The 25,450-nt window shown below is 40.6% G+C and overlaps 1 protein-coding gene across 2 annotated transcripts in view; it reads left to right on the forward strand.

Moving 5' to 3' along the window:
* LOC136866868 (rho-related GTP-binding protein RhoU-like) overlaps positions 1 to 25,450 on the forward strand; it is a 377,788-nt gene that overhangs the window by 197,567 nt on the left and 154,771 nt on the right. Inside the window, exon 3 of one of the 2 annotated variants that reach the window (XM_067143971.1) lies at positions 18,867 to 18,893. The exons of the other annotated variant lie outside the window; for it this stretch is intronic. Coding sequence (XP_067000072.1) covers positions 18,867 to 18,878 — 12 coding nt within the window. The 3' untranslated portion in view covers positions 18,879 to 18,893. Of the gene's footprint in view, positions 1 to 18,866; positions 18,894 to 25,450 lie in introns of those variants that run through there. 2 annotated transcript variants of the gene reach the window in all.

Raw genomic sequence — 25,450 nt, forward strand, 5'->3', positions numbered from 1 at the left:
CTTTGCTCCTCGAGTGTTATGAGTGTATGTCAAAATTTATGATACAGATAGCGTTCGTATGAACCAAATTATATTTAATTTTATATGCCATCATATTACGAGGCTGTATCACGTAACATATGCATTGGAAGAAGTGTGCATTTCTTATACAAATAATCAGTACTCGTGAAGGATACTAACTTATTAAGTATTTTTAATGCTTTTTTTTTTGTTGTAAAATGGTAACTTTCTCAAAGAGTTCCTTATTGCAACATCCCCAAACATGGTTCGTGTAAATAAGTGACTTTCAATGAGAGCATGGTAAATAGATTTTTTAAACTGGTGCCAGGCTGAGTGGCTCAGACGTTTGGGGCGCTGGCCTTCTGACCCCAGCTTGGCAGGTTCGATCCTGGCTCAGTCCGGTGGTATTTGAAGGTGCTCAAATACGTCAGCCTCCTGTAGTTAGATTTACTGGCACGTAAAAGAACTCCTCTAGGACAAAATTCCGACACCTCGGCGTCTCTGAAAACCTTAAATTTATTTAGTGGGACGTAAAGCAGATATTATTATTATTATTATTATTATTATTATTATTATTATTAAAATTCATGGTTGAATTTATATCTTACTCTGTGAAGCACTCCAATTGCTGGAGTTATTTTTTTTTTGTATATGGTTTTTAACTTGCTCGTTCCACCCAAGCATTTCATCTATTTTTATACCTAGAAATTTAGTAAATTGCACTCTTGGTAAAGCCAACGGCCGTAGCCGTGTTGAAACACCGGATCCCGTGAGATCTCCGTAGTTAAGCAACATTGGGCGTGGTCAGGAGTTGGATGGGTTGCCACGCGCTGTTGGGGGGGGGGGGGATAAGGGAATGGAGGAGCGGAAAGGAACTGGCCACCCTACCTCACGTAAACTCTGGCTCAGGAACACCTCTGCGGAGGTTCGGACCTGCCTTCGGGCAGAATAACCCTTACATACTCTTGGTAAAGTATGGTCGAAAAAGGTGAGTTGCGCATGAGGGCCTGTGAAAAATTTTGTAGCTGCAGTAGGTGGTGTTGGGGTAGCGTACCTGGCTCTCACACGGAGGCCACGGGCTGATTCCCGGCCAGGTCAGGGATTTTTACCTGGACCTGAGGGCTGGTTCGAGGTCCACTCAGCCTACGTGATTAGAATTGAGGAGCTATCTGACGGTGAGATAGCGGCTCCGGTGTAGAAAGCCAAGTATAACGGCCGAGAGGATTCGTCGTGCTGACCACACGACACCTCGTAATCTGCAGGCCTTCGGGATGAGCAGCGGTCGCTTGGTAGGCCAAGGCCCTTCAGGGGCTGTAGTGCCACGAGGGGAAAGAAAGTATCATTTGTAGTTTTTGTGTAATAAATTAATAAAAGTATTGTCGGACTTTGGGGATTCCCTGTACTACGGCAACTTCACAACTCTTAGTTTTGGGGGCCCATACAGAGACATTTTAAGGGATATTTAGGCCGTAGTCGTCGTCAAAAACGAAGTTACATGACTTGCCCCAGTTTGGATGAAAACTGCGAGTTTGAGGTTTGGTTCCTATCCTCATTCACTGTCAGCGCCTGTAATTTATTATGGGATGTTTTTCTTACACCCTGTATACACCTTTTAAATTTGACATATCATTAGAGTTTTAACAGAGGTAAGTCAGTAAATCTAGAAGCATTTCACCGACCTTTTCCGCGAACATGTCCTTGAATGTTTCTCCTCTCATGAAGCTTGTTCGTGTGGGAGGGCCTAGCAGCTACGTTGTAATTTACTGACTAATTAATGACGTCTGTTGGAGGTCACCTGGCAGGACATAGCTAACTAGGAGAAGGTTTCTTGAGGCAGGTGTCTGAACCGAGTCTCACTGTATCTACGACATTTCATGATTATTTATTTTCACTCTCCCTTTGCTATTAATGCTCCAGGTTGGAGGTCGATGTTTTTGAAACTTGGACCACGAATGACAGCGGTATGAATTCACCAAAGGCGAATGATCGCTGTGTGAGTAAATTGTTTAGCTTGTCGTAATTTATTCATTCACTCGTCCATTCATTCATGTTCTACGCGCATACAGCCACTCTTCGCTTCTCTTCCGCTGCTTGTTTCATCTTCAAATAACTGTAACATCCCACGCTGCTCTTGATTTCCTTACGTAAACCAGGGTTGTGCTGTATGTTCACCTGGTCGGTATCAGTTCTCTGATATCGATTACAGATTATATGAACCAAGAATTACTCGATAGAGTATGGAATATTATCTTTTTCTCCTGAACACGCCCGACGTGCTTTTATTGCAGATTCGTTGAGCAATATTTATCGCTATAGGCGAAGCTAATGTGGATTGCAGCACTGCCTTGTGAACTATTCATACCGTGGGGATATTAGTTGTGAGGTTCGATCTAATGGTTAACAGCCGGGACCTCGGGAGGGACATTGTAGATTTAACTGTCCTATTTCGCAGGGAGCTTCCGACACCCACACTCGAAATGAATATGAGGACTTAACAGTCCCATTTTCAGTAGGGAGAAAGAAAATGATAATAGCCGATTAGAGGAGCAGTCGGTTAGTCTGTTCCTTCTGTTCCCAAGATAGTGAATTCTGACCTGACTGAGATGGGTGGCATTGGTGTATGAGGATTTTTGAGTGGCGGTGGTGATTATTGTTTTAAGAGGAAGTACAACTAGGCAAACATCCTCTTTACAACACTAATCAGAGGAAAAAGTGGAAGGGATCAGACACTTCGAAAAATTAAGGTATCTGCCAATGAAAGACAAGGGCCACGAAGGGCGTGAAAATGAGAAACTCCCTAAGCCTCGAGTGTTTTAATACTATCGGGACCGGGCGAGTTGGCCGTGCGCGTAGAGGCGCGCGCCTGTGAGCTTGCATCCGGGAGATGGTAGGTTCGAATGCCACTATCGGCAGCCCTGAAAATGGTTTTCCGTGGTTTCCCATTTTCACACCAGGCAAATGCTGGGGCTGTACCTTAATTAAGGCCACGGCCGCTTCCTTCCAACTCCTAGGCCTTTCCTATCCCATCGTCGCCATAAGACCTATCTGTGTCGGTGCGACGTAAAGCCCCTAGCAAAAAAAATACTATCGGGGTCGAAAAAGAACACGAGTTGACCAAAGGAGGTCAGATAGGATAGACGAAAGCGAGGAACCTGTCACAAGCAAGTGGAAGTAATGTCAGGGCTCAGCTGAGGGCACCGTGTTCGTCAACCCACGCTCCCAAGTTAAGAGCTTCTGGGGCCCTTTTTAGTCGACCCTTACGACAAGCAAGGGATTCTATGTGTGCTATTCTACCGTCTCCACCAACAGGGGAATGAGGATTTTTGATTCGACAACTCTTATGTTGCTGGATTCCAATATGTTTTTTGCTCGTAGAGGACTCAATTCTGATACCTGGCGTCTCTCAAAATATTCAACGGTTGAGTCCGGCTGCATGGCTAAATAGCGAGCTGGCGTTTAGTCACAGGGGTCCCGGATTCGATTACCGGCAGGGTCGTGAATTTTAACCATAATTGGTTAATTCCCCTGACACGGGGTCTGGGTGTATGTGTGTCATCTTCATCACCACTTCATCATCAACACAACGCTCAGGTCGCCGATGGGAGTCAAATCAAAAACCTGCATCTGGCGAGCCGAACTTATCCTCGGACACACTCCCAGCACTAAAAGACATACGCTGTTTCATTTCATTTTTCCAACGTTGAAGGGACGTTAAACTATTGTTTTCGGCGACTCAATCTGCTTACTGTATATTCATCCGCTGAATCCCACCTAGTCGTAGAAGGCCTTTCAAGAAATGATCCACGTCAACAATAGACAGTACCAAAGATATTACAGCATTACTGAACTTGACTCTTGTTACTACTTCAAGCCAATAAATCATTCTACCACGAACCCGCAAATTGAATGTCAGTATAGAAGTTTTTGATTGTAAATACTTATCTTTCATCCCATATTAATGGGGCTACTTTGCCCTTAGTGTTCCTGCATATAACAGTTACTGTCTATTCTTCTCGTTCTCGTAGCATTTCTCATTATTTCGGACATACTGTAATGAAGATCTGGTCCTGACAACTCCTTTGTGGTCTGAAACCGCGCTGGTTATTATACATGTATTCTCCAAGAATGATCTGATAGCACACTGCTCTCTTGAATTTCTAACATATCCTGTCAGAACATTGATGACTTGCATGAGGTAAGGCTGTATCACGAAATTATCAGAGGAAATGATCACGCGGTGTCTGGCCAAAAGCGAGCAACATACATTCCCTCCTTCAGTGACTTGAATGAGATCTTGAAGTGTGCAGTATATTGCCAGGGGAGAGCCGACACTTATACACATGTGGGATTGTTTGTAGTTCTCCACTCCTAAATGACCCCACTTCTTGAAATTGTCCCTGGATCTTCCAGTGCCTCTCCTCAAGCTGTTCAGCGATCTCCATGTTGCCAGTCCAACTCTTATCCAGGATCTGGAGATTCATAGGACACCATCCACTCGGTGAGATGATGGTGATTATGATTTAAAACATAGTTATTATTTCGTAGCAGAGCATTGATGACTTTCATGAGGTATGGATATATTATGAAACATTGTCATAAGCTCAATATTTTAACCTGCCTGGCCTCTGTTGGTGACCTGGTCCTAATGGTAGACTGTGCTGAAAAGCTTGCAATCTAAGAGCTTGGAAAGAGGTGTAATGGGTGTGATATGAAAATTAGCATTTCCAAAACTAACGCCATGTCTGGTAGAAAGAAGCCTAAGAGGATTGAATGTCTGGTAGGAAATACTACACTGGAACAGCTGCATCATTATAATTTATGTTGTGTATTCTCTCAGGATAACGTATTCGTAAGTTGCAAGTAACCGACGTGAATGTAGTGAGAAAGATTGCTGATGCAAGCAGGTGGGAACTATGTCAGGAGGGTAGTCTAAATTAGAACATTAAGGGTAAGTTCGGAACGAGCTCGATGGATGAAACTGTGCGTATAAACCGCCTTCGGTGATACGGTCACGGTATGTTACCTAAGAGAACCATGGACTCGGCGTGGAGGGTAAAATAAAGAGAGGGAGAACAAGACGATGGTTGTAAGACTGTGATTTAATGATTTGATAGTAATGATGTGGAACTAAACGAGATCCGGTTCCTTGGCTGAATGGTTTGTGTACTGGATTTTGGTTCAGAGGGTCCCGGATTCGAATCCCGGCCTGGCCGAGAGCTTTAACTGCGTATAATGAATACCTCTAGCTCTGGGACTGAATGTTTACACTTCTCGATCTACACACGACACTACGAACCACCATAGAAACACGCAATACTCAATACATCCCTCAACATAGGGTTGGCGTCAGGAAGAACATCCGGCTGGAAAACTGTGTGAAATCCACAAGTGCCGATCCCAGTAAATAGGAAAACACTAGGGATAAAAACCAAACCAAACCCCACGGCACTTAACGCCCTTGAAAGGGCCTTGGCCTGCCCAGCGACCGCTGCTCAGATCGAAGGCCTGCTGATTACGAGGGGTCGTGTGGTCAGCACAACGCATCCTCTCGGCCGTTATTCTGGGCTTTCGAGACCAGGGCCGCCATCTCACCGTCAGATAGCTCCTCAATTCTAATCACGTAGGCTGAGTGGACCTCGAACCAGCCCTCAGGTCGAGAGAAAAATCCCTGACCTGGCCGGGAATTGAATCCGGGGACTGCGGGCGAGAGGCAATCATGCTACCCCTACACCAAGGGGCCGGCCCAGGAATAATAATAATAATAATAATAATAATAATAATAATAATAATAATAATAATAATAAAACAGATGCAGTCTTCCAAACTGATGGTAACCAGCCTTATCTTGCAAAGTAGCGACAGTGAAGACTGAAGTACTTTGAAGCGATCTCCTCCATCCGAAGTCAGGGCCCTCAGGTTCTTGAGGAAGGGGTTGACACAGCTCTTTCCAGTGTGACGATAACGGCTGACGTGGGCGGAATGGTGCTTGAGGAGAGCGGGAAGCGCCACTTAACACCTGCCGGTGTAATGAAATGCCCCATTTAAATCATCCTGACAGAGGGTCTTGCTCCCAACAAGATGGAGAGCGTCATAATTACTCCTTCGCGTGTTCCGGTGCGGCCCTCATTTGTTTATCGAACAAGTCTATCTTTCAATGGAAAGAACAGACGTCCTAAGCCTTATAGATTCAAAATTAACAATTTTCTTGCTGGACATATTTTTTCAAGAATATGAATTCTGTACTCCCCTCGAGCCTCTTCAAGAAACAAACGTCATAACCTAGAAGATTTCTATGCGATTTGTGTGTTTTTTTTCCCCCACTGGTAAGCTAGGAGTAAGTCATTGTGCCGTTCCGTTCAGTCTTGCGTAAATCACTGTGTTATGTTATTGAAAATATTGAGTTATAGGTAGGTGAATGTCTATGAAGTTGAATTGTACGGTTCCATGGCTGACTGATTAGCATGCTGGTCTTTGTCTAAGGGGTCCGGGTTCGATTACCGGCCGGTTTGGGGATTTTGACCTTAATTGATTAATTAGTCTGGCTCGGGGCTGATTGTGTGTGCGCCATCTTCCCATTCTCTCCGACGCACAGGTCACCAGTGGGTGTCAAATCTAAAGACCTGCACCAAGCCTTGCTGGAGGCCACAATCCATTATTATTATTATTATTATTATTATTATTATTATTATTATTATTATTATTATTATTATTATTATTATTATTACGCCAACAAGGGCAGGAGACAGGAGGAAGCGGCAGGGCCTAGGCAGCTGAACAGAGAGACCACACATGTCTTTAAAAATTTTCAAAATATTTCCTAAAATATATATTTTTTCCTTTTTTAATAGTTTTAGTATCTGTTCAAGGCGACAAAAACAATTTTAATAAATGGTAATAAGCGAATTAACAATTCAGAAAGATATAAGTGTTATAATAATCTTTAGAGCTTAATCAACAATAGTTAACATGGGAGAAGTAGCTTCCATTTTACAAGACAAGACTTGCTAGTCTTATATTATGTTTGATTTGACACAGCACTTTGCCCTTATCAGAAAACAAGGAGATAGTTTCCAATGACAATTGTTACACATCAGTAGGGAATCGAACCGTCAATTTCAAATAGTTATATATCAGACAGGTCTCGAACCCTGAACTTCAACTTCAACCTTGGAGGCCGAACGGGCCAAGAACCCACATCAGAAGCTTAGTAGCTCGTTCCCCTTTATTCAGAAGGGTGCAACACACAACCCATGGACCAGAAGGATCCAAATAAAACAGGAGTCGAAGCTCAGACCAGACGCTCAAGAAAGAGAAAAACAAAATGTAAAGGCCGAAACAAAATGGAATGGGATGGTGAACTCATTCAAGCAATCCTATGGCATGACTTACCATGTAACCTAATAGGGCAGAAGGCTCGGTGGCACAGCGGATAAGCCATACTACGTTGGTGACTAAGAAAAGAAGGAAAAGTTTCAAGCCAAAATTTTGAGATAGTAAAACTTAGAAGTTAGATAAACTTAGTCACCAAAACGAAAGTGAACAATGGAAACGAGGGTCTACACTTGTATGTCCTTTTAAAATTACATGATACGCACTAGGGGGATTACATTCCGTCCGTAGACAGCCTAGAAACCTGCATATTACAAGGTAAACGCGGCACACTCTGTATACATGTTAGATGGGAACGCTGGTATCTTCCCGTCACCACACGCAAACAAGTTCTCAGGTTAGATCGAAATATAGTCGCCTTCCTTACATGCTGGCCCAGCTCGTCCGTAGGCTCCTGGGAGCAGAACCTCACTTATCGGCGCACAGTACAAGATTCAGATAGATACATAAGGTACAAGATTACCAGTATTTATAGGGACGTGCTAGGGGCTGATTGGTTAGTTTGAATAGAACTGGCAGCAGTGGCAACTTAGAAACAGATGACCAAATGACTTAAGTTCACGGGTGTCAATCCACAAATTGGTACAATACACTACTAATGCTCTTACATTCCAACCCCCTAGGCGGCACTCAAAATCAAAGTTAGTGACATCTATTAACCAAGTAGAAAAGTACATTTCATAAAGTTCTGCCTGTCTCCGAGAGACTACACTGCCCTCGGGCGTTAAGTGTTACATACCACTAGGAAGAGGCCATACTGATTAATGAATTTATTAATAAATTTATTTATTTATTTCACTGCGGAGCTACAAGTCAGATAGTATGCACAAACGTTACTTGGGGCGATACATTGATTACCGCTATTGTCACCTTGTTAGGATTTGATATCTTGAAATTACAAATACGGTACCTGTCAGCAGTTTGGAATAATTATTCATCCCTATATAGTGACAGACAGTTCGATGACAGAAGAACTTATTAGCATTTAAAACACATTGGAGAGGATGAAAGCGGAGCAAACAAGTGGGCACAATGTAACGTACCGGTACACTGATTTAGATGATAAAGTCTACGTTAGCGATGAACTCGATGAATGGAACTGTGTAGATAAAACAACTTAAGTGGTAGGGTCATGTGAGGCAAATGGAGAAGAAAAGGATTCCTATTCTAGCAATAGACTCAACCATGGGGGTGGGGGCAAGAGCAAGATAAGTAAAGGGGTACCACAAGGCCACGGTGGGTTAGATTTTTTTTTTTTTTTTTTTTTTTTTTTTTTTTTTTACGGTTTGAAGATACGAGGCGATGAATTATCCTAGCCACAGAGCTAGGTGCAAGTATTGCTTTGTGGAGACACTTAATTCTTTCGCATGGGCTTGTAGACTGAACACTGAAAGTCATAACAGTCTAGGATGAGGACATTATTATTTTCTTCTAATATTTAGTGATGTTGCTACTGCTTGTATTATAATCCATTAAGAACCAAACCAGTTTGTATATTGTATTGGGAAACAGTATTATTTTTTTTACTACGAACAACAAGTTTCACAGATAAACGAATCTTACACCTCTATATACAGTAGGTAGGATTATTTTTAGCTCCCCTCGGTGACAGATTGTACTTCACTCCCATTGTATTTAACAATGTGGCTGTGATAATGATCTTCGACCTTACTGTTTGGGAGTTTGTATGTTATCCTCTGCCATTTTACTGTTCATTCTCTGTGATAACGAGGCATCACCGTCTGCAAATTCCGCATGGCTCGCACCATTCTTATCCTTGAAGGAATACATCTCCCATAAGTAGAGTTCGTAAGCAAGTTAAAAAACGTCCTAGAAAAATCTGGGCTTTTGAGATAAAATGTAAGAAAAATGTAATTTCATTTTTAATTATTATTAAACAACATTATGAGCTTTCATCATCATCATCATCATCTACTAAGTGCAATGTCTTGTCGCTGTAGCCACATCTGACGGTCTTCTGCTGGCCTCTTCATGTTGCTATATATGAACCACATGCCAATTCACCAACGGAGTTCCTGACGTATGACATCCTTGGTCGTCCCCTGGGTATCTTTCCCAGTACTTTACCTTCAAATGGTTTGGAGAAGAGTGTCATGTCTAAGCACGTGTCCAAGGAACTTTGTTTTCCTCTTCTTGATCGTATTTGATAAACATCAATCCTCTTTTACGTTCTTTAAAACTGTCATTTGTTTTTTATCCATCCAACTTGTTTTTGTAATTCTTCTCCAAAACCACATTTCAGCAGCCTCAAGTTTTGTTTCTTCCTGTTTTCCTAATGTCCAGGTTTCGCACCCATACAGTAGCACACTTCAAACAAAGGTCTTCAGAAATGAGTATTGTATTTTCACGACCGCACTGTAATCGAAACCGACTTTCGTACATTTGGTACGTGTTGAAGAGATGTTAAGTACAGAACAAAAATGGCTAACCGGACACTAGTGGGATCCGAACCTGGTCTCCAAACTGAGTTGGTTGTTTACCAGTAAGTTTTTCTTATTTTGGAAGGATTGTTTTGCTACCACTAGTCTTTTCTTGATTTCTGAAAAAAAGATCTGTTACCAGAGGTAATTACACTACCCAAATAGGATAATTATGTGACATGTTCTATCGGTGTGTTATTTAATTTTAAGTGTTTTCTACCTGTAAGCTTCTTTTTGTCTATTATCATGAATTTTGTTTTCTTTATATTTATTTTTAGTTTAAATGTTTCTAAGGATTTTTTGCATGTTCTTAGCATCGTACTCATAACCTTTTTAGAATTAACTAAGTGAGGAATATCATCTGCAAACCGGATACTGTGCACCTGAATACCATTAAAATTCACTCCTTTATTTATGCTCTATCATTTCTCTAACTGCATAACTCCAACAGGTTAAAGAGATATGGTTGACAGTGGGCAGCCTTGTCGCATTCCTCTTCTAATTTTTGCTTCTCTTGCAGTACCATAAGTATTAACTTCCGAGGTTTGAGCTTTATATAGATTCAAAATAAGGCGCTTGTCTTTCCAGTCTAGTCCCATATTCCTCATTACTTGAAAAAGTAATTCCCACTCAACATTATCAAAGGCTTTTTCCAAGTCAATAAATGCTACATAAGTTTTCCTGTTATGAGCTTTGACGAAAGTAGCGTTAAAACAGAAGTAAAAGCTAAACTTGATGCCACCCTCTGGTGTATGGTCGTGATAGCGGAGTGCCATCACCATTGTCTTCTCACCAAGATGCCTGCGGTTCGAATCTCGCCAATGCATATCTGATTTTTGAAATTAAATGCCACGTCCCTATGGTTTAGATTTCTTGTAAAACTGGAGGTCGCGTGCCAGTATCAACAGTCTGGTGAAAATTCTGGTTGTTTTGCACTGGTGCAGCACAGACGTTTGTTCTGAGAAGAGATTCTTTACCACTGAACTACAGACATGGATCTCTATTATTATTATTATTTATTATTATTATTATTATTATTATTATTATTATTTTACAATTGTGCTACGTCGCACCGACACAGATAGGTCTTATGGCGATGATAGGACAGGAAAGGGCTAGGAGTGGAAAGGAATCGCCGTGGCCTTAATAAGGTACAGCCCCGGCATTTGCCTGATGTGAAAATGGGAAACCACGGAAAACCATATTCAGGGCTGCCGACAGTGGGGTTCGAACCCGCTATCTCCCGAATACTGGATACTAGCCGCACTTAAGCAACTACAGCTATCGAGCTCGGTTCTCTCTTATTAATCTACCTTAAATTACATATATGCTACGTCGGGTTACTATCCTAGAACCTTTCAGCATAGGCAATGAACACTTAATAAACTATGCTACGCAGCCGGTTTGAACTTATCTTCAATATAAATCCCTTGCTGCCGTAGCACTTTCAAGACTGTTGTACATCCCACTTGTTCAGCTTCATATTTCCAAAAAACAAAATGACTTGGTTCATAAAATTACTAAAAAAAAAACCTAGTTTTATATTTGGTGTTGATATACATCTCGGCAAATGTCTCAGAGTATAGCTGTATCTTGTAGAGGGCTTGTTAGCGATCGCGTGCGCGGAAATGCAGATGGTTCTACACAGCAACATTGATCAGCTAACATTGCGCCGACCACCGGAAGTTCCGACATTTAAGCTTCCGTGTCTTTGTTTGTTAGAGCTGGTTAACTCGATCTCCATTCCGTCCCATTGACAATATTGTTGAACAAATGCTTGATAATGGTATGGCTGTAATGGAAGTTATGTTTCCGTCCAGAATAAGGTCACATAGCTGCATGTGTCCCTCATCTACCTCTTACGGAAAGTTTTTACTCTCACTCGAGCATGGTTTTGTCATTGTCCTGTTCCATAGGTAGCGGGGTTCGATCCTGGCTATTATTATTATTATTATTTGCTAGTTGCTTCACGTCGCACCGACACAGATAGGTTTTATAGCGACGATGAGACAGGAAGGGGCTAGGAGTGGGAAGGAAGCGGCCGTGGCCTTAATTAAGGTATAGTCCCAGCATTTGCCTGGTATGAAAATGGGAAACCACGGAAAACCATCTTCATGGCTGCCGACAGTGGGGTTCGAACCCACTAACTCCCGGATATAAGCTCACAGCTGCGTGCCCCTAACTGCACGGCTAACTCGTCCGGTACACTTTATTATTATTATTATTATTATTATTATTATTATTATTATTATTACACCCTAGTGCGGCCATGGGTGTGGATTGCGTTGCATTTGTGGAATCGGCCCAGCTTTACGGCTAGATGGCCTTTCTGACGTCAACCGTATGCGTTGTATGTTTCTGTGACTGTTAGTAGTGTGTGTATTAAAGACAAGCTAAAATACCCAGTCCCCGAGCTAGAGGAAATAAATTAACCAGACGCGGATAAAACCTCGACGCAGGACCCTCTGAATCGAAGATCGCTACGCCGACCATTCAACAAGGAAGCGAGTACGTGAAAAACACATATTTTTATCCGATATTAGTAGGCAAGAATAGTAGTGAACTTTCTTCCCTCTCCTCCCCCAGTAGTTCTGGGCTGTCTTCATGACGCCCATCATTATTACTATAATGTACTCCGTAATTTGACCATCCAGGGAACTAGCTTACCACACCCATGTACCTATTGTATTTGGACATCTATAGCATGTGGTGAGCAGAATAATTTACGCGACAAATGCACTTAGTAATGTCGTTGTCTGTGGCCAGGTTCTTCGAGTAAAATTGTTAACGTCTCGGTTTAACATGTTTAATTTGTTTATTTTAACTGTTAGTCCAAAGGATATCTTCCTAATTGTACTTCGGGTCACACAAGAGCTGTGTATATTACCGCAGTCGTTTTCGTAAGCTTTGTAGTGCAGTTGGCTATTCTGAATTTTGGTACGTACCTAATGTACTCTAAAATAACTCCAAACCCTTGTTGATTAAAAAAAAAAAACTAAATAATAGGTTCGTAAGTTATGGAGACTAGATGGCCCTAGTTTACCATCTTCTCTATAAATATAAATAATTTCGTGTGGCTAGTTCTAGCCGAGTGCAGCCCTTGTAAGGCAGACCCTCCGATGAGGGTGGGCGGCATCTGCCATGTGTAGGTAACTGCGTGTTATTGTGGTGGAGGACAGTGTTATGTGTGGTGTGTGAGTTGCAGGGATGTTGGGGACAGCACAAACACACAGCCCCCAGGCCATTGGAATTAACCAATGAAGGTTAAAATTCCCGACCCGGCCGGGAATCGAACCCGGGACCCTCTGAACCGAAAGCCAGTACTCTGACCTTTCAGCCAGCGAGTCGGACATCTCTGTAAATAAAATGTACATTATGCTACATTATGAAAACAATCATTTTGTTTGATTAAAAAGATCTTTCCATGTTATATGAAGACCTTAGAAAACACTGGTTCAAATGTTGAGTCTTCAGCCCGAAGGCTGGTCGGGTACTCAACAGCCCAGTATCTAAGGCAAAATAAATTACGAATTACAAATTACGTATCAGCCGGGCTGAGGAGCTCAGTTCGTAGAACGCTGGCGTTCTGAGCTCAGGTTGGCAGATTAGATCCTGGATGAGCCCGGTGATATTTGAAAGTGTTCAAATGTCAACCTCGTGTCGGTAGATTTACAGGCACGTAAAATAACTCCTGTGGGACAAAATTTCGGCACCTCGGCGTCTCCGGAAACCGTTAAAGTAATTAGTGGGACGTAAAACCAATACTATTATACTATATATTACACTGATCAACAAAAGAATACAAGTTTTCTCTTTCCTTTACAAAAGTAGTCGATTCCAAGTAAAGATGGGTCAGAGAAAACGGATACGACATCAGCACATTTTTATTACCTCTCGGTTTTAAGATGTATCTGTATGTATTGAATTCTTCCGTATACACTGGAGTGTTTGAGTGTTTCTGTTCTTTGATTTTCATTTGCAGTCTATATCAGGGACATCTCTTATCACATTCCAACAATAATCTGCAAGCATATGTGAGTTTCACTTGCCCTGATACTTGCTGTCACTAAAATATCTCATGGAAACGCTCTCTATGCTTGTCACTCAAAGTGCCAAAATTGCTCGGAAAGATGCCAAAATCAGGATCTTCACTGACATATTATAACCTAACATGTAGTATGTCCTTAACCAACCACGGAGATTTACAATAATGCGCCGATCAAGTAGTTATCAGCTTGCAATCGGGACATAGTAGGTTCGAACCCCACTGTCGACAACCCTGAAGATGGTTCTCCGTGGTCTCCTATTTTCACACCAGGCAAATGCTAGGGCTGTACCTTAATTAAGGCTACGGTCGCTTCCTTCCTATTCCTAGTCCTTTCCTCTCCCGTCGTCGGCATAAGACCTAACTGTGCCGGTGCGACGTAAACCAAATGTGAAGAAAAAAATATTTACTGCACATGAATTACTGCGAATATGTGGTATCCAGGGTTTATTCTAATCCATTTTACAGTCGAAGTAATCTTTATTAATGGAGTCAGTTCGCGTTTCTGAGATGAAAAGGTCACTTCACCGCATACATAACAAGAGTTGCATGCGAAAAGCAGTAAAAAAGGAAGAAAAAAAGAACATTTCCCCCCATCATTAAATTCATATTTCACAAGAGAATGTGAGGTAGGTAAGTGAACATTTAAAAAATCATATTTGCTTATTTCACATCAAAATTAATATCAATCGACTGCTTATAATTCTGAACTATTTTGAGTGTTGACCTGTGTTATTGACACAACTTAAAATATATGCCGAGCCGTTCTTAACGTAGTACTCAAATATACATACATACATACATACATACATACATACATACATACATACATACAATGATAGCCTCATTTCTGGGGAGAGACAGTATTTACAGGGCACTGTGCCTTTTGGTTTGGGCTAGAACAAATATATTACTTTAATTCATCTGCCCCACACATTCTTGGCTTTGACAATATGGAAGTGACAGGTATGAGCAATGTTAGTAATGTCATTCCTTATGTAACCAGACCTTAATGTCAGTGATGCGAAAATGTAGCTTATAGGGTCGGTTGGTGCGTGCATGCCGGTGATTTTGTAGACTTCCTGGCTCACTCCACACTCGCATTCCACATTTCCCTAGTACGCCTCTTCGGACGCTTAGGCTATCTGTGATAGCACAATCGTCGCTCAGTTTGGAGAGATCTACAACTTTATACCTATGACTTTTTGTCGTATCTCGATCCCGTGTGCGTTAGATAGAGCTGTAGGTAATGCTTGTAATTTTTACTCGTATATTTGATAGTATGCAAGGAGGCCTGCCATTATAATCAAAACTTCCAATCTCGATTAGAATTTTAAGTGAAACAGCCCACCAGTGTGTACCTGATGTGTGTGGGTTTCTCAACCTCCTGTCGCGTATACTTTGCGAGGTATACGACAACCCACTTCTTGATGAGAGAGGTGCCAATTATAAGAGGGCACGCAGTTCCGGCTAGCGCTAGCAATGGACCTTTTCGCACAATTCCGATTACACTTTCAAATATTTACAGCTGTTGTGTGGATAGGGTGGGCATTTATCCGTACAAAGAAGAACTGGCCCGGCTCGTGAGTTTTGAGAGTGGCCCAGGTAAATAAACCTACTCTTACAAATCCTCTTCTTGGAATTCGTGAGTTTTGAGACTAGTGAGTTCTGAGACGACACGGCCAGTAGGCACGTGGCCTGCCATTATCGTAGAATCTCCCTAACTTGTTTGTGAATGACAGTAGGAAACGTAGCCTGCCATTGTAATGAAAACTCCCCAACGTTCACCTTACATCGGAAGCAACGTATGGGAGCCTCCCCGCGGTGTTTCTCGCATAACGCTAAGAGATATGCAATTTAATAAAATCTTACTCACTGTGTTTACAGTAATTTACGTAGAAATCTGTACAGAATGTAGAATACAGTAGCGAAGCATTTGCTAGCAAGACATATTTATGATAATTTGATTTTCTCAAAGGGAAATTTGACACGACTTTTTTCCTATTCCCTTTTAACCGACCTACCACCGGCCTGTTTACGTCGGATAAGTGGGAGTCCACTGTACGGGTAATAATTTATTTTTGTTTAGTTACTAGAAGTCTAGAATACACAGCAAAGAGCCCTTGCTTCATATAAGGGCAGCCGAGTTCAACGGCAAGATACTGTTATTTTAAGTGCTCGGAAGTTTCCTCTTTGTACATTATACTGTGTGTTTTAAAACCCATCATTTGCGCCTGCCATGGAAGGCACCTACATACTTCTCCATCAGCTCAAAGCACTTCCCAGAAGGAAGGAGAGAATGATAATTGCAGTGCTGTAGCTTAGTGTCTGAATGCTGGATTCCTTTCCCAGGCTTTATGACAACAGAGGTAGTCAGTGGGCCTGCCATATTACAGGGCGTTAGAGCTGTAAGGCTAGTTATTTTTTTGGATGACTTTGTGTTGTGAACGCACTCTCCTTCCATTCGTTACATTGTACTACAAAGGTGTCTCCACTTTATTTTATGATGGATGTACAGTATGCTGTATGGAAAGGAAGTGGTTGTGATTACGTGGTGCAGTGGTTTAATCGTACGCCTCGCATGATTAAGGTAGAGGTCTAATCTTGTAATAAGCAGTCTCTATCTAAATTTGTTCAAATATGAGGCTCCCGCGTCAGAAGTTTTACTAAGAACTTGAAGATCTCCTTATGTACCTCAACCTTTTGTGATTATTGGCAGTTACAGGAATTATTATTATTATTATTATTATTATTATTATTATTATTATTATTATTATTATTATTATTATTATTATTATTATTATTATTATTGTACCGGTTGGTACGCCCCTACGCCGCACTTTTGAATTTTCCGCCTTAAGTAATCCTCTACAGGAGAAACTCTGAACTTTACAAACTGGATTAACTTATAAGTTTTCTCAGAAGATGGCACTACCATAAATTTTGTGATTACAAAGTTGTCAATACTGCGTGGAGTTCAATTTGTTTTGTTTTCCATTAATCAAGAAGTGTGGACATTCTCTTATAGATGTCTCTACTAAAAAACTATGATCATGCACCCTGGTGCGAAGTGAAGGAACTTTTCTTGAAGATATTTTTGTACTCATTTTTCCTATTACTAATTTTCGTTCTTTTATTTGTGGGTTGGCAATATAAATATTTTCTTTCCGCCAGTTTTGAACTTAGCCAATCCAGAATTTCTGTAATTAATTTTTGACCAATCGTGTCCTTCTTCTTCAATTTTGATGTGTAACTTTTAGCCAGCCAATAAAGTGGAGTGGGTGTGTCTTAATTATTCATGAAAAGTCTGGAACTTTCCCCGAGGGTTTAAAAACTGCTGATTTTCACGGCTCCTCGCCACTCGAACAACGTCTAGCCTAGTGTATGGAAGTGTAGCAGGAGGCGGGAAGCGCCTCTTTCATCCGGCAGCAGCTCTTCAACAATGTAATGGCCACTTAACTTCTTTATTTCTCGCTAGCTCAGCAGTCTAAACCGCGGGGAAGGTCCGAAACCTTTACTATGTAACCTATCTTGAAACATGTAAAATTTTGTAAAACTTATCATAACTTTAACTGTAAATCGGGGATAGAGAGTGCTTTACCCTCTCGAGCTCCCCTTCATTTTGAACTTGAGGTGACTACGTTTTCGTAACCGTTCTTCTAATCTCCCTTAATGTGTTAAATTTATTCTGTATACGAGTCACCTCCATAGTTTGGGTATAGCCCCCTGCTTCATCGGCCTAGTGCCTCTTAGGTTTTAAAAGATTTCTACTTGGTTTTGCGGGCCATTAATTTAACCTATTTTTTTCCTACTAAGGCCCCTAAGGTTGGGTACAAGATACCCCTGTTTCATTGTAAGTGTGCCTTAAGGGCAGTTAATAGTAAAGTCCGTTGTGGCCTTTAATAGGCTTGAAAAATTGAGAGCGGGTCAGCTCTTTCTTGTATTTGGATATGTGCCTCTAGGAGGCTTGACATTACCAGGTGGGAGCAAGTGCTCCATGCAATAAGGGGATTTCTGCCCTTTGGTAATATGTGGTTGTGAGCTGAGAGCTCAGGAATTGTAAAAGGTGGGGCTTGAAGCCCAGATCATTAAAGTATATCTAAATCTGGCCTTTCCTGGTCTTGTACCTGATTTGTTAACTTCTTGTTATTTGTTGAATGTTCTAATTCTATGTCAAAATTGTTAAGTTTTGCTAATTTTGAAAATATAACCTTTAATTCAATTTTAATCAATATCTTAGCTTTGTAGTTAGACCCATTCCAGCCCGCACCTTCTTTCCCCTCTGCTGTTCCACGGGTAACCCCGTAACAATTATTATTATTATTATTATTATTATTATTATTATTATTATTATTATTATTATTATTATTATTATTATTTGCTTTACGTCGCACTGACACAGATATGTCTTAAGGCGACGATGGGAAAGGAAAGGCTTAGGAATGGGAAGGAAACGGCCGTGGCCTTAATTAAGGTACAGCCCCAGCATTTGCCTGATGTAAAAATGGGAAACCACGGAAAACCATCTTCAGGGCTGCCGACAGTGGTATTCTAACCCACTAGCTTGCAAGGACAGACAAATGATACACTGCACACTAATGTCTTCTTATACAGATTCAAAATCCGTTCGTTTTTAATCTTTTCCACAATACATTTCTGCTCACCCATTTACTTTGCTTATTAGAGTCCGTCGTTTAGACCATTCCGTAAGCCCCCTGTCGGATAATAAAGCGTAAGTCTGTTCAGGGAAGAAGGATAGCGTTGAAATATTGTTGTTGGCTATCCTTTGCTTGGCGGTAAAGTCTTCTTTTCCATTGTGCCGTATTCCTGCATGCCCTTTAGTCTATAAGAAGTGGACGATGACTCCTCTAAATCTTGGATCCCTCACTAGTTGCTAAAGAGAATTTCAACTTTGGAAACATTACTGTTGTTGACCTTAGAATAGTCACTTAATAGAAGTTTCATTAAGATTGTTTTATTTTTATTTTCAGGTAAGATGCTGAATACTGGAGATCTGTTGGTGAATCCTTGTTCTTGTTGCCTGACCATACTTCTCCAACGATAAGTAAAGAATTAATTCATTAGTTGGTTGGACGTGTGCATAGGAACATATTTAGCTCGCTTAATGGAGTAACACTAGTAAGCAGAGATTACTTGAAATACTGTCTGTCTCTCTCTTCTTACAAGTGATTGAGTGAGTTTACAGAATTATCATTTTTTTTCTCTATTTGTTTTACGTCGCACCGACACAGATATGTCTTATGGCGACGATGGAATAGGAAAGGCCTAGGAAGTGGAAGGAAGCAGCCGTGGCCTTAATTAAGGTACAGCCCCGGCATTTGCCTGGTGTGAAAATGGGAAACCACGGAAAAACCATCTTTAGGGCTGCCGACAGTGGGGCTCGAACCCACTATCTTCCGATTACTGGATACTGGCCGCACTTAAGCGACTGCAGCTATCGAGCTCGGTAATTATCATTTAATGATGATTTTAAAATTGATCATGTAGTCGGTGGTAATAGATACCAGTATAACACAACTTACTTTTCAGAATCTTGACTGAGTTTGTAGCTAATTGTTGCTTAGGGGCTCATCTTCTCTACTCACCTTTGTGGAATTAAATAACAGTGTCAGTATGTTGACACTTAGTAGTGCTTAAATGTGAGACACGTGCGGCATGTTTAAGAACTCATTATCCGAGGAAAATCCGGCGTCTGTTAAAATCGGTCTACGCATTATTATCATTATTATTATTATTATTATTATTATTATTATTATTATTATTATTATTATTATTATCATCACCATAGTTTTTCTCGTTTACGGCTTCTTGAGACCACGTTAAAACAATCTCACATTACTGGAAGCCTTCTTTGCGGCCCAAAATCTTAGCATTCTTTCTCTGCTTTCTTTCCTCTGTCCATCCTTCTGCTCGCCATGGAAACCTCTGAAGCTGTCGATCACTGATCTGCACTTTGTTCGGTTTAGGATGTCTTCACGATTTAATCCAGATTGCTCAAGATCCTTTCGTATCTCCCTGAACCATTTGTCGGAAACTTTAGGTCTTCTGTCATCTATTTTAAAAATATGTTTTGTCAGCCTCTTCTCATCCATTCTAAACAGATTCCCATAAAATTTGAGTTTTTTCCTCATTGACTCAATCTTTCGCTTTCCTGGTATAATGTCTATCCAAGATTTTTGGACCCATTCTTGCGGAGGATCTTTCTCTCAAATTTCTCGGCTTCTATTAGTCCCGACGCAACATTCCTGTTATTTGGAGACATTCTCGAGTATACAGGAACACTGTTTTAATGCTGTAGCGTCTTAATTTAGTTCGTCTTGAGATGGCTTTTCTCTTGTATAAAGCATGTGTCCTCCGCAAAGCAGCGGGCATCTTCTCTCGCCAGGTGTAGCTGGCTTTTCTTTCACTAGTTTTCAGCTGTACGATTTCCCCGAGGTATTTGAAGCTGTCATCTCTTTCTATCTTACCAGGCTTTGTCTTTAAGTGATGTGGGACTGTTTTAATGTTGATTATTTATTTATTTATTTATTTATTTATTTATTTATTTATTTATTTATCAGTGGCGAAGTTAGGATCGTGGCCCTCTCTTATACTTAAAAGAAAAGGAATATTAACATTCTTGTACAAAACAGAAGATAACTACGCTAAATAATGGATTGAAGAATGCTCAATAAGGAAATAAAACAATGCTTATCAAAATAAATAAATATGGAGCATAGTTGTAGAAAGGAAAATCGTTATGAAAACAAGTAAAATACAATATGGAAATATACTGTAAGCTTAACGGAGCCCAATACAAAATATGTCCGGCTCCATGGCTAAATTGTTAGCGTGCTGGCCTTTGGTCACAGGGGTCCCGGGTTCGATTCCCGGCAGGGTCGGGAATTTTAACCTTAATTAGTTAATTTCGCCGGCATGGGGGCTGGGTGTATGTGACGTCTTCATCATCATTTCATCCTCATCATGACGCGCAGGTCGCCTACGGGAGTCAAATCAAAAGACCTGCACCTGGCGAGCCGAACATGTCCTTGGACACTCCCGGCACTAAAAGCCATACGCCATTTCATTTCTATACAAAATATGAATTGGCGATAAACAGCGATATAACTTCAAGTCTATGTATAATTGTTAAGGTCGATAATAATTCTAACTTTAATTGCTTGTTCTGCCTTCTTGTTTGTCCACATTTCAACGTATTCTTTTATATATTGTATTGGTGTATTCTGTTCAAATGTACTCCGTAGTGTATTTCTTTCGAATTATGTTTGTTTGTATGTTGACTTTTTTTTTTTTGGTTGTAATAGGTAATGATTGCCAACAAGCTGAATACTCTCTCTCCTCAATTTCTTGTGGTCCGGAAGTGGAGGAGGGGAGTATTCTATTCTTAAAATTTATGTATACAAGGTAAAAGCTATGTATTATGCATATTTACGCTATTATATATAGGAGCTAGTAATTATAGAAAACACTGCATATTTTAGTTGTAAAACAACGAGGTTCCCATCTTACATACCCTACTAGCGCAATCATACAGTCTAATATTCGTCACCATTCACACGAAATAGTCTGCGATTTTAGGTTTATTATATCTTCAGAATCATTTCTCGAATTTTGTGATACTAGGTTGTTTTTCCCATACTTTCGTTATTCTAAGGATCAGAACTCTTTCTCTTCATTCTGCAACTGTTACGAAGGGCGACAATCTTATACTCGTACTTGTCGCTAAAGCCGTAGTTGAACTAATTGAGGATAAACAGATTCATCCTTCTCATTAGGACAGTGAAATTGAATACAAAAATGCCCATATGTTTGAAAAAGCAAAAAAAGAAAAAAAAGAAAAACTACGATTCCTTCTTAAAAATATAGGTAATTATTATAACAGATTGTCTGTATAAGTGAAATGACTTTGAGCTTCATTTTTACAGTTCTTTACAAAGTAATTTACAAACGTAAATATGATATAGGTTTCCTTGCTACATTAAACCACGTTCATACACTTTTATTTATACTGTTACCGAACTTAATTTCTCTACCTCAAGTAGTAGCCCACACAAACATAAACCTAAGAATTAGCGTATACCCGACTTATATTGTACGTTCGTAACTTTCATGAGGGCGCCGCCAGTAAGCCTACACGATCAGCAGGGAGAGGGAATATTTGTTTTGAGAGGAAATACAGCGCAAAGTGGATGAGATTTTGCCCTTTGAAGTGTGACCCGCTAGGGTCAGAAAAGAACTATAGAGAGGTCAGATAGGAAATATGAAAGTGAGGAGCGTGGCACAATGAAGTGAAGTAACGCCAGACTCAGCTAGGGGCTAAGTGGTTGCCAGCCCACGATCACAAGTTGAAGGCCTGTTAGGGTTACCTCTTTGTCACCTCATACTTCAGGCAGGGGTATCCTGGATGTATTCTTTGTTTTTATCCTCTTGCTTTGAATTTTAAAACAACGTGTATGTGGCGAAAATTCTAGGGATTTTTTTCTATGATTGAATTGCTCCCTAGTCTACTCGCGGTACATCCGCGTCTGCGTAGGCAAGCTAATATAGCTTTGACATTTCGTTTGCTTAGCAGTGGAGGAGAATCCCTCTGTTTTGTGTTGTTTCCTGGAGGGGACCTTATTTCCATAATTCTGTAATGCAGAAAAGCTCGTTAGTGAGCGTTCACTCGTATCTGGAGGGCGGATTAGCTCTCACGGATCTTTACTTGATTTATGAGTCAACCCAATGACCTCTTCTTCGCACAATCCTGACCTGAGGTGTGTCTAGCGCTCTGACGAACAAATGAGCTTCGCTTACGAATACCTGTCATCACCTGTAGAGAATTACAGCCCGCGAAATACAAAACTTCAAATTAAGAGGCTCTATCTTGTTCAACTGTCGGAGTTCCTTTGAAAAGTTGTTGAAATATCGTATGCTCTTGTTGAAACTGATTGTCCAAAATACAGGCAACTGGTAGAGGTGCCGTCAGTATTCTACACACTATAGACATTTCGAATGCCATATACTCTTCATGTAATATTTGAAGTAAACAACTGATGTTTATATATATATATATAATACTTACACTGACCTTATAGTCAGTATTATTATTCTCAGGCAAATCCATTGATTCAGGAATCCGTGTTGTGATGGTGGGTTTTTCCTTCCTATTTGTTTGACGTCAGATCTTAAGGCAACGATATGTTAGGAAAGGGGAAGAAAGTGGCTGTGGTATTCATTAAGGTACAGCCCCTGCATTTGCTTCTGGGAACATGAGAAAACCACGGAAAACCATCTTCAAGGATGCCAATTCTCTGTAGGTGTAATTCTCTGTAGGTGATGACAGGTTTTCGTAAGTGAAGCTTATATATTTGTTTTTAATATACCTCAGATCCTTCCGTACACCTAAGATAAGGACAGAACTCATGGTCTGTCGACAAAGGTTTTAAACGTTCATCCCAATAAAGATGAGTTATCGGATGTGGAGGTAAACAGGTTAACGAGTGAACCCTCGTGAATGACAACAAATTACTTACTTTCCTCGGATGGACGATCTGGTTAATGCCTCGCAGTACCTCTAAATCTTCTCCGCCTCTTCGCTTGAATGTGAACGGTTCTTTATTTGACAAACTAATAGAACCGTCAAAGAAAGAAGATCAAGAAAGATATCTAACATAGGCTATACGGACGGGGAACTGGAGTTATGGTTCACATAGCATAACACCTCTTTATTTCTTGATAGATGGTGAAGTTTAAATCGGACTAAACGAAGCTTCGTTACTCAAGCTGTCCTTATTTTCAATATGACTACATGAATAAAAGCACAAGGGTCATTTTTTATGATACTTTCTGACATCATCCATAGGACGTGGCTATCCAACAGCCTGTTACAATGACACGGTACGAACCTTGTTGGTCAGAAAACAAACCTGGGCTGAGAAGAAGCCAAGTTCACAGATATTTCAGACGTCCTGTAGCTCCAGTGAATGTAGTTTTGCTGCTTAGTTCAAATATGACGTTATAAACAGAAAATACTACGGTTCAGTTCGTAATAACGATAATATTAAAAATGTTTCCTCTAAAATTGTCCCATAGATATTTCGCGTTTCCCTTCAAATTTGGCTCCATCCGTGGAGTCTGCTAGAAATCATTCTGCTACTCACTGTAAGTAACAGTGTCTTGTAGTTGATTAGAGAAGGTGTCGTTATGGAATGTGCGATGGAGTGCACAAGGAATTGAGAAGGAAGCAGTCGTGGCTCATAAGGAGGACATTATCCAGACGGCAGGAGAAATAATGGAAATCCATCTTGAGGATAACGGATGAATCCTTATGTCTCCACAGCTTGTAACACAAGGCGCTGAGTGAAGCCGGTAGGTGTATTCTATAATACTTGTTTTGTATTAGGTCGATCACTTGCGTACAAAAAACATTCTAAAAATACTGTTTAAAAGGTCCTGTTACATTATCCTCGATCCACTTCTAAGAGTGAAAGTGAATGTTCGTCAAAAAACAAACCAACAATGAGTGAAAGGATTGCGGTCGAGCGGTAAGTGTTCTGTCTACATACTATTGAGACTGACGGATAATATTGGCCATTGTTATGTGCAAAGCTGTTGTTCTTTGGGTTTTCCAATCCGTAGAATGCTTTATTGCTGTTGTCCATGCTACCTTATTCGCTTCATTTTTTTTCATAATTAGACCGTACTACATCTGCTCTAATCTATATTTATGGCATGGCTTGACCCATCCCTACCGTTCTTCTCCCCTACACTTCCCTCAAAAACTAATTTAACAAGTCCTGAGTTTCTCAAGATGTGTCCTATCAATGTTTTCCGTCTGGTCAAATTTCGCCAAATCATTCTCCTACCACCAATTAAATTCAGTCTTCATTTCTGATACAATATGCCCAAGCATTCTTCTGTTAACACAACATTTCGAAAGCTTTCTTTTTTCCCCTTTCTTTCTGAGTCAGGTGTTGTCCATATTTAACGTCCATACAATACCCTGATTCACACTATCATAAAAAACATTTCTAATATCCATATCTAAGTTTGAAGTGAGAAAATCATCAGTGGATTATTATTATTATTATTATTATTATTATTATTATTATTATTATTATTATTATTATTATTATTATGTTTTTGTGTTCATACTTAGACCCATCTCTTCCCCAACTGTAAAAACTGTGTCCAAGAATAATTGTAGGATTTCAACACTACTAGCAAGGATTAGTGTCATCTGCATATTTCGACGTATTTATTAATTTTTCGCCTACTTCAATTTCCATTTCAATAATCTGTCATTGCATGAATACAGAGTCTGAACAGATGTCGGAGCACGAGGGGGTGTACAGCATTTGAGCACCTTGACATGCCCCCGGGCTGGGCCTGCATCAAATTTGCCAACCTGGGACTTGAAGGCCAGCGCTCTATCGTCTGAAATACTCAGCCCGATTGAAAGAAATAGTGGGATGCGAACAAGGCTCAAGTGTATCAAATTCTTGATCTTGGCTGATTACATATAGAAATGTGTACCGGAGATTTAACATCCCGTCGTTGCGCCTCGAAATAC

Source organism: Anabrus simplex, chromosome 1, assembly GCF_040414725.1.
Source record: "Anabrus simplex isolate iqAnaSimp1 chromosome 1, ASM4041472v1, whole genome shotgun sequence".
Classification (NCBI taxonomy): Eukaryota; Metazoa; Arthropoda; class Insecta; order Orthoptera; family Tettigoniidae; genus Anabrus; species Anabrus simplex.